The sequence below is a fragment of the Nyctereutes procyonoides genome, unplaced genomic scaffold (assembly GCF_905146905.1).
Source record: "Nyctereutes procyonoides isolate TBG_1078 unplaced genomic scaffold, NYPRO_anot_genome, whole genome shotgun sequence".
Taxonomy (NCBI): domain Eukaryota; kingdom Metazoa; phylum Chordata; class Mammalia; order Carnivora; family Canidae; genus Nyctereutes; species Nyctereutes procyonoides.
The window spans coordinates 31,193,625-31,206,684 of NW_026575140.1; the positions used below are offsets into that span (position 1 = coordinate 31,193,625).

The 13,060-nt window shown below is 47.7% G+C and overlaps 1 protein-coding gene across 1 annotated transcript in view; it reads left to right on the forward strand.

Annotated features, from left to right (window-relative positions):
- Positions 1-13,060, forward strand: part of CEP104 (centrosomal protein 104) — a 36,587-nt gene that overhangs the window by 14,631 nt on the left and 8,896 nt on the right. Inside the window, exons 10-17 of the mRNA XM_055306297.1 lie at positions 398-595; positions 1,137-1,304; positions 1,895-2,068; positions 3,794-3,970; positions 7,257-7,463; positions 7,860-7,967; positions 12,194-12,230; positions 12,655-12,721. Coding sequence (XP_055162272.1) covers positions 398-595; positions 1,137-1,304; positions 1,895-2,068; positions 3,794-3,970; positions 7,257-7,463; positions 7,860-7,967; positions 12,194-12,230; positions 12,655-12,721 — 1,136 coding nt within the window. The remainder of the gene's footprint in view (positions 1-397; positions 596-1,136; positions 1,305-1,894; positions 2,069-3,793; positions 3,971-7,256; positions 7,464-7,859; positions 7,968-12,193; positions 12,231-12,654; positions 12,722-13,060) is intronic.

A 13,060-nucleotide genomic window follows, 5' to 3' on the forward strand; every position in this document is an offset into this window, starting at 1 on the left:
TTAGTGGAAATCTCCCAGATAATGAGCACGTTTAAAATGAGGCTTGGTACTTATTTCTAAGTCATAAACTAAGAAAAAATCAGAAGTCTTGTCAGGAAAACATATAACTTTTACTTTGGTAAGCTACGTGTCAGCTGAACTGTAACTATTAGTGGTAAGTAGTAACCGAGGCTAAATCTATATCACTTTTCAATTGGGTCTGAGCTGAGTTTAGAAAAGAATGGAAACTGATCTAATTTTTTTCAGGTGAATCTTATTGTCACATAAATTATTCTTATCTGATAAAACTGCTGCCATGCAGACCAGAAGGGTGCAGAGCAGTAGGCCGGCGGTGTAGAGATGGTGTCGGCAGGTGGGGGGCCTTGGGGAGCTCTACAGCCGCCCTTCTCTCCTGTAGCTCCAGTCTGTGCCCTATGATGAGCGGCCCCTTCCTGCTACACGGAAGCAGCCGGCAGCAGCAGCCCTGGAACCAGAAAAGAGTGACTCTGATGTCGGCGAGGCTCCCAAAAGAGGTGCCGCTGGAGAGCCAGAGCCCTTAACAGAGAAGGCACTGAGAGAGGCCAGCCCCGCCGTGGACGTGCTTGGAGAAAGCCTGGTACATGGAGGGCTGGAGAGCGCCCTTGGCTTAGTTTGTGATACTGTTGGCTTCCCTTGGAATCACTATTCATTTGAAGTCTTCCAATAATTATTAATTATATAAAACAGCAAAAACAGAAACTAGAATTTAAGATCTTAGGAATGTCTGTTCGTACCAGACTGAGTGTTTCTGTCTGGTACTGACAGAGTTGATATTGGAAATCTGCCCCTTCTGGAACACCTGCCCCTTCCAGGAGAAAATGAGGGCAGAGCAAAACAAAAAATGGAAGCATTCCATATGGAAATGAGCCCAGTGGGTTTTCCCCTTCTTCCCAGCTTCACAGTATTGCCCTTGGTCGAACTTCTGGTACTTTCTGTATTTTAACAGGGTCTTCAGTATTCCATGTTAGAAAAATTACTTCCTTAAACACATGTACTTGTTCTGCTCTTACAAGAGATTTTTCTCTGTGTGAAACAAAGGTTCAGGTGGCATGGCTGAGGGGTGGCAGTGGTGTCACTGGTGCACCTGCTCCGAGTCAGCTAGCCTCCAATCTGTGTAGGTTGCGGGGGCCTATTCCAAGACGTGGTCATACCGGGAAGATGCGCTGCTCGCCCTGTATAAGCAGCTGATGGAGACGCCTGCTGGAACTCCGAAGGAAGAGCTGAAGAGCATGCTGCGAGCATCTATCTTCCTTGTTAGAAGAGCCATTAGAGACATAGTGACCCCGGTGAGTCCCCTGTGCCCCAAGGTCCCCCAGGAGGTCCACTGGGCCAGGAGGAAGCACAGTGTATCACTAGGAATTAAGGGTCTCTGGTAAGAAATGTGGTCAGTGAAAAGCTTGCAGAGTCTGTCTTCACTTGGCCGTGCTCCTTGCTCTTGCACGGCATCAGCTTTCTCATGCTCTTGAAAGCCAAGGTTTGCTGAGGTCGGACTCACCATGACTGAGAAAATGCTCAGTTTATGTTTTTATTTTTAATGGAAACTGAGGAGCTTGACGTTATTCCTGGATTCCCCTGACTCTGAGAGTGCCGTAAGAGTGAGCACCACTGCCTTCGTGTTTGCCATTAGGCAGGAATGTTCAGGGTGTGGCATCCAGGGCAACACAGGGCACTTGCTGGCACGTGACATGAGAGCACATGCCTTCCGTACGGGAGGAACTGCATTTAGAAAGTGGTTTTTGGGTCACCTGTTCCAGCCCTTCAGGCAGCACAGAATCCCCAACATCGTGTTCATGTTGGTTCCCGTCAGTAACTGTCATGTTCTCTCTGCTGGAATGCAGTTATGGGAGCTCTTCCATTTTTACCACTGTTTTCTTAGGTTTTTCAGGCTTCTTTGAAATTGTTGAAAATGATAATTACACAATATATTCCCAAACACAAACTGAGTAAGCTTGAAACCGCTCACTGTGTGGAAAGAACCATCCCTGTTCTGCTCACCAGAACTGGAGACTCTTCTGCTCGCCTCCGAGTCATAGCTTCAAATTTTATTCAGGTATGAACTTCATAAAATAATGAGCACGTTACTATATTATCTGACTTCTGAATACCTTACCAGTTTCTGTCTCTCCTAAGAGCATTATTGGTTCTCCTCGTGGGTCCCTGTCATACTTACCGGTGCTCTGAAACCTGAAGGTTGCCTTCGATTAAAGTATAATTTGGCTTGTCTGGTATTTCTTTTCTTCAACATATGCTAGTAACTTCTAGTAAAAATGTATGGAAAACTAAACCATAATAGAAAATTGGGAGTAAAGAGATAATAAATGTGCAATGACCTTAATCTAAATAGTTTTGGGAAAAAAAATAGTTTTGGGCTTTCACTCCAGGCCAAGTATTAGAGAGAGAGAGAGAACTCTAGGAGATCTTTTTTTTTCTTTTTAAAGATTTTATTTATTCATGAGAGGCACAGAGAGGCAGAGACATAGGCAGTAAGAGAAGCAGGCTCTCCACAAGGAGCCCGATGTGGGACTCGAACGCTGGGACTCCAGAATCACACCCTGAACTGATGGCAGATGCTCAGCCACTGAGCCACCCAGGCCACCCCATGCTCTAGGAGTTCTTACCCTGAGGCCTATGCCTGGGCTTCAGCAAGTCTATGAATTTCTCACATTTTATATGACATTCTGTTGGGAAGGACTCCATAGCTTTCATAGTTTCTCAGAGGGGTCATTTTTACAGTATGATGAACCGCTCATCTCATCTCATCTCCTTTAACAAACTTGAGTTCTGGGGGAGAATGAAAAAGGAGAAGTAAGTTATACTAACAAGAAGGTAAAAGTGATGTTCAAGTCCTACAAGATACTCCATCTTCTGTGGCTCAGAATCTGGGGGAGATGGCATCTTTTAAAAGGAACATTGAAAATGTTAGTATGTCCTTCCTTTGTTTAGTCATTTATTTTTTAAGAGAGGGAGAGGAAAGGGTGGGGAGGGGCAGAGGGGGAGAGAGAGAATTCCCAAGCAGACTCCCTGCTGAGTGCAGAGCCCAGCACAGGACTCGCTCTCATGACCCTGAGATCATGACCTAAGCTGAAATCAAAAATCGGATGCTGGGAAACCTGGGTGGTGTCCATGTCTCTGCCTCTGCATTTCTCATGAATAAATAAGTAAAATCTTAAAAAAAAAAAAAAAGATAAAAGAAGTTGAGGCTTAACCGACTGAGCCTCCCAGTTGCTCCCAAAACTGATTTCTTTCTCTATTGCAACCCATATGCTTCAGTATTTTATCATTCCTCTTTCTGTATTTGGCTGTTTAAATGATAAATACATTAATCATAGAAAGACTTGCTCATTGATAGTGGACTTCATGCTTGCCCATAAACCCAGCAGGAGTCACATCAGCCAGAGTACTGTGCACTTTACACTCCCAGCTGACTTTTCATAAATACTAACACAATACTCATTTTGTTTTAGAATGTTAGAAATTAGAAAACCTTTTTCTTAAAGTTGGAAAATCCTGAGAAATCTTAAGTTTTAGATCACATTCTTATAAAGCTTTCATTTATCTGTGAGTGATCATGTTTTTATGTTTTTGTGCTTTAGGATTTTGTTTTTAATCATTATATCTTAAATAGAAATATGAGCTTATTAGAGATAAATTATCTTACTGCCATTTTTCATTCCCTATTTTTCCCTTTGTTGTTTACTTTGAAGATTCTGAGGTATACTAAGTTGCCTCTAGCATTTTCCAGTACAAATTAACATGATCATGTTGGTTTTTATAGGAAATGGCCTTGTTCAAGGAAGTTAGGTCTCTCCAAATTATTCCATCCTACTTGGTACAGCCATTAAAAGCCAACTGTTCGACTCATCTGGCAATGAGTCAGATGAGTCTCCTGGCCCGGCTTCTGAAAGACCTGGGCACCGGGACCACAGGCTTCACCATTGATAACGTGATGAAGGTAAGCGCACCTCTGGTGCCATGGGCCGCAGTCTCCACACTGGAGATGGGCCTGGAGTGTGGTGAGTGTCTCATCAATGTTTCTTGAATGATTGCAAAAAAAAAAAAAAAAGTCACTGTTTTATCTAACAAAGGAATGTACAAAAGGCTCCCCACCCCTTGGTCTGTCACAAGACAGTACATGATGTGTGGACGTTGGTCCGTGGTGGTGGACAGATTATAAAGAGCACGTACCTGTATGAGAGAACTGCCTATCACAGAGGACATGAAGCATATGGAAGTGTAGGTATTTGTTGTGCTTTGGACAACCTGATGAAACTGCATACATTCTGGAAGAGGAACTGTCTGCCAGAGCAAGAATTCCCTCCTCCCTAATTTGAAATGTGTTGGAAGTGAGCTTCGATCATACAGCCACCATCTTGGCCAGACGTGGAGGACGTGGAGAGGCAGAGCTTTCACAGTGGCCCAATCTGGTACAGCCTGCACACGCCTCCTGTCCCTGTGAGAAGGGCAGGGTCTCCCTTCTCTGTGGATTCCAGTGGTGCATTGACTCGGAGACCTGGACCAGGTCTTGATGTCGTTAAATGTATGATCAGGAAAGGCAGGATCCTATCAGGCCACTTTCATTCATGTGTTTTATCATGGATATATGATTTAGACACTGAAGTGAATAAGCCTTGGCTTCTGGAGGTCTAAGCCCCGCGTCCCCCCCACTCTTAGCCTCATCGTCTGGATCCCTTTCCTGGTTCTTTATCCTCCTGATCCCATTGACTTTGGAGTGTCCAGACCTCCTCTTCTGATTTCTGTGCACACACCTTCCCTCAGTGACCTCGCCCATGCCTCTACACCCACCCATGGAAGACACAGTCTCTGCACATGCCCTCCCTGGATGCCTGACTCTTCCCACAAGCTGTGGATGCCCCACATCTGGATGGAGCGCCTGCCATCCTCTCTGGCATGCTCCTTCTCACCCTTCTCTATTTCTGTAAACAGCAACACTGTTCTTCTGTTTGCTCAGCAAGTGCTGTGAGCTCTTGCTCTAAGTACATCCATATACTGACCCGGCCCCCAAACTCTCATGCCGCCCGGCCCGGCCACCCCCAACTCCCCAGCAGACTTTCCTGCTGACTCGTCCTACAGTCTGTTGGCCACCAGCCCTTGGAGGGCTCCCATCACACAAGTCCGCTCAGGCCTGCAATGCCTCCCAGCGCTCTTCTCTGCATGCAGACTGCCTGCTCTTTCCAAGGCTCGTCTCTTTTGTAAAAACGCCAGAGGCAGCAAGCCGCAGCCCCTATACGCCGCTCGCTGCTTCCAGCACTGGCAGCTCCGTAACCACGTGAACCACCACCCTTCTTGACTCCAAGTTCAGTTTCCTTGCTCCCTAGCACAGAACATGGAGCCTGCCCCACACACTTGGATCCCTGCGACATGGCGCCCTGCTTCCAGATGCCAGCGTCAGCATCAGTCACTAAGTTCAGCTGTAGCAACAAGCATAGACATTTCAGTGGAGTAACATGGTAAATGTTGATTGCTCCATCCCTCATGGTCCTGTGCGGTTCAAGATGAGTGGAGGCTCTGCCCCTTGCTGGCCTTCAGGCCTTCACTGCCTTCCAGGAGGATGCCACCAGCTTTTTCACATGACTTGGGGATCACCAAACAGGGAAAATGAGTGGAGGGTGCTGAGGGGGTCTTTTTGGACAGAGCCGCTCCCACACTCCCTTCCTGGGACCTAAGCACATGGGGCAGGGAAGTGTGGCACAACTGTGCACATGGAAGAAGGCAGCTGGCTTGCTGAGTACTTAGCCATATTCGGGTCCACCTGCATGCTGGGAGGATTAATCCAGACAGAGGGAAGGGAAGAAAGACAGGAATAGAAGTTGGAAGGAGGGGTCAGCTACAGGAGGAGAAAGTCCCTGAGTGGCCCAAGATTGGGCTCTGGTGCATATTCACAGGGCTGGCTGCATGTGGAGCAGGGAAAATGTATCCTCTTGATGGACGGAGTCCACTCAGAGCCAGACTGGATAATGGAAATTTTATAGGCCAGAAGGAAGTATGAATTACCCACCTGATATCTCAGACAGTGAGCTGACCAGAAATGCCTCAGATCAGGACACTGTGCACTCCCCTGGGCCCCCATGAGACTAGTCAGCATGCTTCTCAAGTCTGCAGGCAGAGTCCACTTGCCCCGTGACTGCACAGGAAGAAGGGGTCCCAAAAATGACTTGGTGATGGACCATACTATTCAGGCTGGACACTCAGGGCAGGAAAGACTTGAGGGAGGTGAGACGGGTGAAGACAGTGGTGGGTGCCAGAGTGGACCAAAAGCCCTGATGAGACTGAGGAATTGTCAGGGGAGAGAGTAGGAAAAAGTAAGTGAGAAAAGTAGGAGACGATCATCAGAAGGTGGGACCCCTAAAGCCAGGACTCCTAGAGGTGGTGTCACAATTGGGGGTGCCAGGGTCTGGGGTAAAATGAAGAGCCTGTGGCAGGATGAGGCCTTGGCGAAGTGAGGGTCTCCACGCCCATACCCCCCATGAGGAGATGTCGGTTTACTGAGCGTGGTCACATCACAGAGGGGCAGGGTAAATGTATCACGGTGGGTCCTTGTGATGCAACACTGGAGAGCAGCTGAAATGGATCCTGTGAATAATTGTCCTTGACAGGAATGTTGAGTAGGAAGAAAGGCAATTTGAGAAAGATAAGCACAGTCTACCATTAAGAATGTCAAAAAAAACCCACGTGTGTACAAGGCGCAGACACACTAGTAAATATGCACGTCTGGGTGGGAGCACGCAGGCTGGCTATAGGAGAGCCATGCCTCCGAGGAGCATGGGAAGAGTTTGGGGCCAGGGAGGCTTCCTCGGGGACTTACACTGTCACTAGTGTCTTATGTCTTAGGAACAAAGATCCGAGACAAACATGGCAAAAGTTAAATATCGGTTATTATGGATAGTGGATGCATGAAGTTTATTATATTTCCTCTTCTCTGTGATTGGAATATTTTGTGACATTTAATATGATGTTTATAGAAGGATTTAACCTTAAAAATGCTTGTTGGCACATTAAGTGGAAAGAAGCAAAACACAAAGTTCTATATCCAACACGAGCTCCACTATGTGTGAGCAGATACAGTAAGGAAAGCTCTGTGTTGTAATAGCCAGAATTCTGTGGATGGTGGTCTTTTTTTTTTCTTTTTCAAAATTTTATAATGTGCCTATGTTTCTTTAATGCTGGGAAAAATAAACTGTTATCGTGAGAATCAGTAACCACAAGAACTTTATGTTTAGTTTTCAGTGAGTGCCCTGGAGCACAGAGTGTATGAGGTTCGAGAGACAGCGGTTAGAGTTATTTTGGACATGTATAAACAGCACCGGGCTTTTATTCTAGAGTACCTCCCTCCAGACGACAGCACCACGCGCAAGAATGTTCTCTATAAAACAATTTTTGAGGGATTTGCTAAAATAGATGGCAGACCTACAGATGCTGAAATTAGGGTAAGTTAACTATTATGAAGTTATGATTTAACCTTCTATTGAAGTTATTTGGTCCCTGAATAAACTACAGATTACTTGAAGAGCTTCATGTGCAGGAAACCAGGGAAACGTCCCCCTGAGTTCAGATCCTGGCTCCTCCACCTTCTGCATGAGACTGTCAGTTTCCCCATCTGTACATAGGAACAGTGATAGCCGGGAGGACTTTGTGGTTATTCTGTCAGTAAACATGGATCAGATTAACCCGGTGAAGGTAGATTGACTGCAGTTATATTGTTAGTCTCAGTGACCATTATAATGTATAAGAAATGTAGTTCATATGCTGTAATTCATATGTTCTCCCAATTTCTAAGGCTACCCTAAAAAGCTATTCTAATGGGAAAATCATTTCCATACCAGGCACAGAAGAAAGCAGCTACAGAAGAAGCAGAAAAACGAAAGAAAGACGAAATTAAAGCTTTGCAAGGGCAGTTGGCTGCACTCAAGGACATTCAGGCCGAAGCCCAGGTTGGGAATGCTACGGTTTCCTTCACCCCTGTTCATGGGCATCCTGATTCCTCATTCCCCTAGACAGATGCACAGCATGCTTGCTTTCCTTTCACTACATCATGCAGATGGGTATCTGTAGGCTTTGTTGCTTTCTTAAAACTAGTTTGAGGATACATAAAAGGAATCATCCATTGGCTAGTTTGAATTAGGTGCTGATTCCAGGGAGTGGCATGAGCTGCTGGCCATATTTAGAGAGGTGAGTCCAAGGCTAAAGGGAGGCAGTGGAGGACGATTTCCTCTTCAGAGCTCCTAGGCTCCCTCAGGGCAAAGGAGGAAAATAAACTTGTCCGTGAAGATCTGATTCCCATGCATTAAAGGAGGCAAGTTTCAAGGGAATGTTCTGCTGCAGGAAGCTGCTGGGAGACGCAGTCAGCTAGTGCTTGGGTGAGTGTAAACATACTCCTCCTGCTTTGCCCTCCTGGCATTTCACCAGTTTCAGGACATTGATTTTGTAATGTAGTTCCTTAAATTGAAAGAAAATCTCTTCTAGAGAAAGGGAGAGAGAGTAGAGATTAGCTCTTTTTTTTTTATTATTTACTTATGATAGTCACAGAGAGAGAGAGAGAGGCAGAGACACTGGCAGAGGGAGAAGCAGGCTCCATGCACCGGGAGCCTGACGTGGGATTCGATCCCGGGTCTCCAGGATCGTGCCCTAGGCCAAAGGCAGGCGCCAAACCGCTGCGCCACCCAGGGATCCCGAGATTAGCTCTTTGAGGAGCATAAAGTCTCGGGTGCAGGAAGAGAAGGCTCCAGAGTGTGCTGCATGGCACCATCTCTGTTGTTGACAGGACTGCACTGTGCCTGTAGCGGTCTGCTAGGAGGAGGGTAGACCTTGGAGTGAGGGTTCTTTCCACTGCTCAAAAAGAGAAAATGCAACAGAATGTTTGTTGAAGTGCCTGTGGCCCAGAGTCACAGTGATGATTCAGGAGGTGCGGACACCTGGGAATAACAGCACAGGAGAGGAAGGTACATTGAGAAATCCGGATTCCTGGGGACACAGACGCCATGGAGTCAGGGGTGGTTCCTTTTTTTTTTTTTTTTTTTAAGATCTTATTTATTTATTTGAGAGTGAGAGACAGCATGAGCGAGGAAGAGGGACAGAGAGGGAAAAGCAGCTGCCCCCTCCTTGAGCAGGCAGCCCAGCATGGGGCTCTATCCCAGGACCCCAGGATCATGACCTGAACTGAAGGCAGACACTCAACCAACTGAGCCACCCAGGTGCCCCTCAAGGGTGGTTCTTTAAGACATTCGTGTTTGGTCCAATTCTCACCCGCTAAAGCAGGCCCAGCAGGTGCTCATAATTTTTCCTAATGTTATACAAATGGAAAAACAAAATTTTGTTTATTTATTTGTTTGTTTGTTTATATTTTTAGAGAGGAGGAAAGAGCATGAGCTGGGTGAGGGGCAGAAGGACAGAGAGAGAGAGAGTCCCAAGCAGTCTCCACACTCAACACAGAGCCCAACAGGCTTGATCTCACCACCCTCACATCATGACCTGAGCCAAAATCAGGAGTCAGACATTTAACCCGCTGAGCCACCCAGGCACCCCAAGGAGAAACAAAGTTTTAGAACTGAAGTGATTTACTCCAAGCACAGACCTATCAGTGGTGAAGCCAAGACAACCAGGCTGGTGCTGCTAACCCCTTGTCTCCTCCGGAGCTGCCCTGAGCCTTGCCCCAGTGCCCAGCCTCAGAATCTGTGGGCACCACCAAGGCCATGCACCCCCCCCCACCCCGCCATAGATATCTGGGAAAGTATGCTGGGTACCTCGTCCTTCAGCCTTCCCAGAGCACCTTCACCAGCTCATCTCCATTCATTGCATGTTGCTGAGCACCTGCTCTGTGCCAGGCATGGCGCTGGGCTCTGGAAATAAGCAGGAAACAAAACCAAGTCCTGCCCGTCCAGGCCACTGCCCCGAGAGGAAGAGACAGTGAAAGAAAAAGCAACACAGGGTAGACCTCGAGGCAGGGACTGGACATCAGCCTGCTGTCTTAGAGTGGTTGTTGAGGACAATGGAATCTTTTTCTGTGTTTTTATTGTGGTGAAATACTTACAGCATATTTACCATTTTAACCACATTTAAGTGTACAGTTCTGTGCCATTATGTACCTTTGTATGGTTAGCAATATCACCAGCATCCATCTCCAAGACTTCTGTGAATGACAGAATATTTTTAGATTGCCTGAATTTTAGAAAAAGATTTAAAATTACTGATTGGTTTCCTAAGCTATCAAAGCATTGATAAGGTAAAACTTGAAGCTAAAATTCAGCTTTCGACATTTACATTGTCTCCCTGCAAAATACACAAACTCGTCTCTCTTAATAAGAAATGTTGATGCCTGGGGCACCTGGGTGGCTCAGTTGTTGAGCATCTGCCTTTGGCTCAGGTCATGATCCCAAGGTTCCAGGATCAAGTCCTGCAAGGAACTCCCCACAGGGAGCCTGCTTCTCCCTCTGCCTGTGTCTCTGCCTCTCTCCACGTCTCCCATGAGTAAATACATAAAATCTTAAAAAAAAAAAAAAAAAGGAAAGAAAGAAAGAAAGAAAGAAAGAAAGAAAGAAAGAAAGAAAGAAAGATTAAAGCCTAAAATCCAGTCACATGAAGTTTGCTTTCTGTGTAGGCATATAAATCGTGTGATCCGTGTGCCAGCTTCATGTTGGTCTATCCCTTTCCAGCTCTAAGATTGTATTCTTTTGTGTGTGCCTCCTGCTCCGTGGTTGGTTGTGACATAGGTCACATACTATGACATAAAGCTTAATTCTCTACAAATGCAGCAGACAGTACTTTTTTGTAACATGTCACTTAAGTGCTGGGTGTAGGGCCACCTGTTGTCCCTGGTCTCTAACACCCAAAGTCCAAGAAACCCTCAACCCAAGTGAGGCTGGTTGGTCACCAGAGTGCTGTGAGGCATTCACCACAGGGTCAGGCTTTGTAGGAAGGAAAGCAGTGTTCAGAGAGCTGGGAGGAAATGTGCTAAAGGGGCTCCCAGAGTTTGGGGGTTGGGGGCTCTGGGGGCAGCCCAGGAGCTGCAGCAGGAAGGCCTGTGGCCCCACTCAGCTGGCCACCAGCAGTGACACCAGGTGTTCATAAGAAACCCTCTCCCCTCCTTAGCTCCCAGACACAGGAGGGGAGCCTGACTAGAAAAGCAAGGCCCAGTCCATTAGACTAGGGGGTACCCAGTGTCTCCCTCAGCACAAGAATGCTGTCATGCCAGGTTATCTGTTTGAGTCCACAGGCGTAATGGGGACAGTGTGTGCCAGGGACAGTGTGTACTGGAGAACAGAACAGACAAAATTCTCCATCCTCGGGGACCCGTGCCTCCCCTAGCAGCATCCGTCAGTGATCAAGATATACAAGGGAATGCATGAGAGTGTGGCAGGTGGTGGGCTGAGGAGGGGCTCGAGGGGCATGGCTGCTGGCAGACACCGAGTTTGGTGGGGGCCTCTGGGGCAGCTTGTCTTGGGAAAAGTTGGGTGACAAGAGGGGAGAGTCAAAGCTCAAGCACCAGGGCCCTGGCAGGGTGGCCGGAGCCAGGAGACTGGAGCACAAGGCAATGCAGAGATGAGATAAGCACCAGGAGACTTGGGAAGCCGGCTGAGAGTTTCAAGCAGAAGTAAATGAACCTGCGAGACATTCACGGGTACACCAGCCAGTGCTTAGGAGTGCCCCCAGAAACAGGGCCCCTGACCTGGCAAGAGAGGCGCAGAGGGTGCTCCAAGGGCAGCTGAGGATTGGCTGGCGGGCCGATGGAGCCTGAGTGGGCAGAAGGGTAGAAGGCTGCAATCTGTCCCGGTGTGCACCTGTCACTCTGGAGCCTCATCTCAGCAGGGTGGCCTGGGGCAGCAGCTCAGCCTGGTCAGGAGAAGCTGGGTCCTGGGACCTCCAAGGAGAGAAGGTATGCCCAGCATAAGGAGCCAGGAGTGGGGAGGCGGCTGAGGAGGTGGAGCTCAGGAGCACCCTAGGCCTCCATGGAGAAGTGTGCTGGTCATGTGCTGCCCAGAGCCTACGGGAGGGAGGGCGCACGGGGGGCGCACCGTTGGGTGTTAACGGCTCACAAGTAACGGTGCTATGTTACTTTGATAGTCTGAATACAGAAAAGCTTACTTTCAGTGTCAAAATATATCCTGGACAGGCTCTCACCATGCAGCCACCTGTTCCTGATCTTTCTGTTTTTGTGTCTTAGGGAAAAGAAGGCCCCTCAATGGAGGTGGAGAGTCAGGGTAGGTGCTGCGTGTGGGGCTCCCCGCAGGGGCCACCTCATTGGCTGAACAAATACCCGGGGAATGTAAAACTAATACAACCCTTGTCGACTACTATGCTTTTTAATGATTGATTGATTAATTTGAGGGAGAGGGAGGAGGAGGGAGGGAGGGAGGGAGGGAGGGAGCAGGAGTGTGAGCAGAGGGAGGGGGTGCAGAGGGAGAAGCAGACCCCCTTGAGCAGGGAGCCTGACATGGGGCTTGATCCCACGACCCTGAGATCATGACCTGAGCTGAGATCAGAGTTGGAGGCTCAAGTGACTGAGCCCTCCAGGCACCCCTCAGTTTGTGTGTTTTTCAATATATTTCATAGCAAACTGGTTACTAAAAATTTGAAAATAATTTCTACGAAAAGCTATTTTTAAATGCTTTCTCTTCATTTCAGACACACAAGGAGGGAAAGCAGCCGCACCTCCGGCTCCAGAAATCCCAGATAATCACTATTTAGATAAGTAAGTAGAGGTGTCTTTACCCTGGTCTGTGAGGGTTGGAGGGACTAGCTGCATGAACATGCCATGAAGCAAGTATTTTCTGGAGCGCGGTGGGCTTCTGTAAACTGATAGCTCTCAATCATTTGTAAACATTAGGACATGCCCCACCCCCACCCCCCCACACCACACACACTGGACTGATAGGTGCTCACTCTGGTGGAGTCAGGAGGCCTCCCCACTTGACCCTGAGAGAAGGCAACAGCCCATTTGTCAGAAGTGCTGCTAAAGGCACAAAATACTATGACAACACAATACTTTTTCCCATTCGGTCACTGCAGCAAACCTACAGGAATTTCAGTA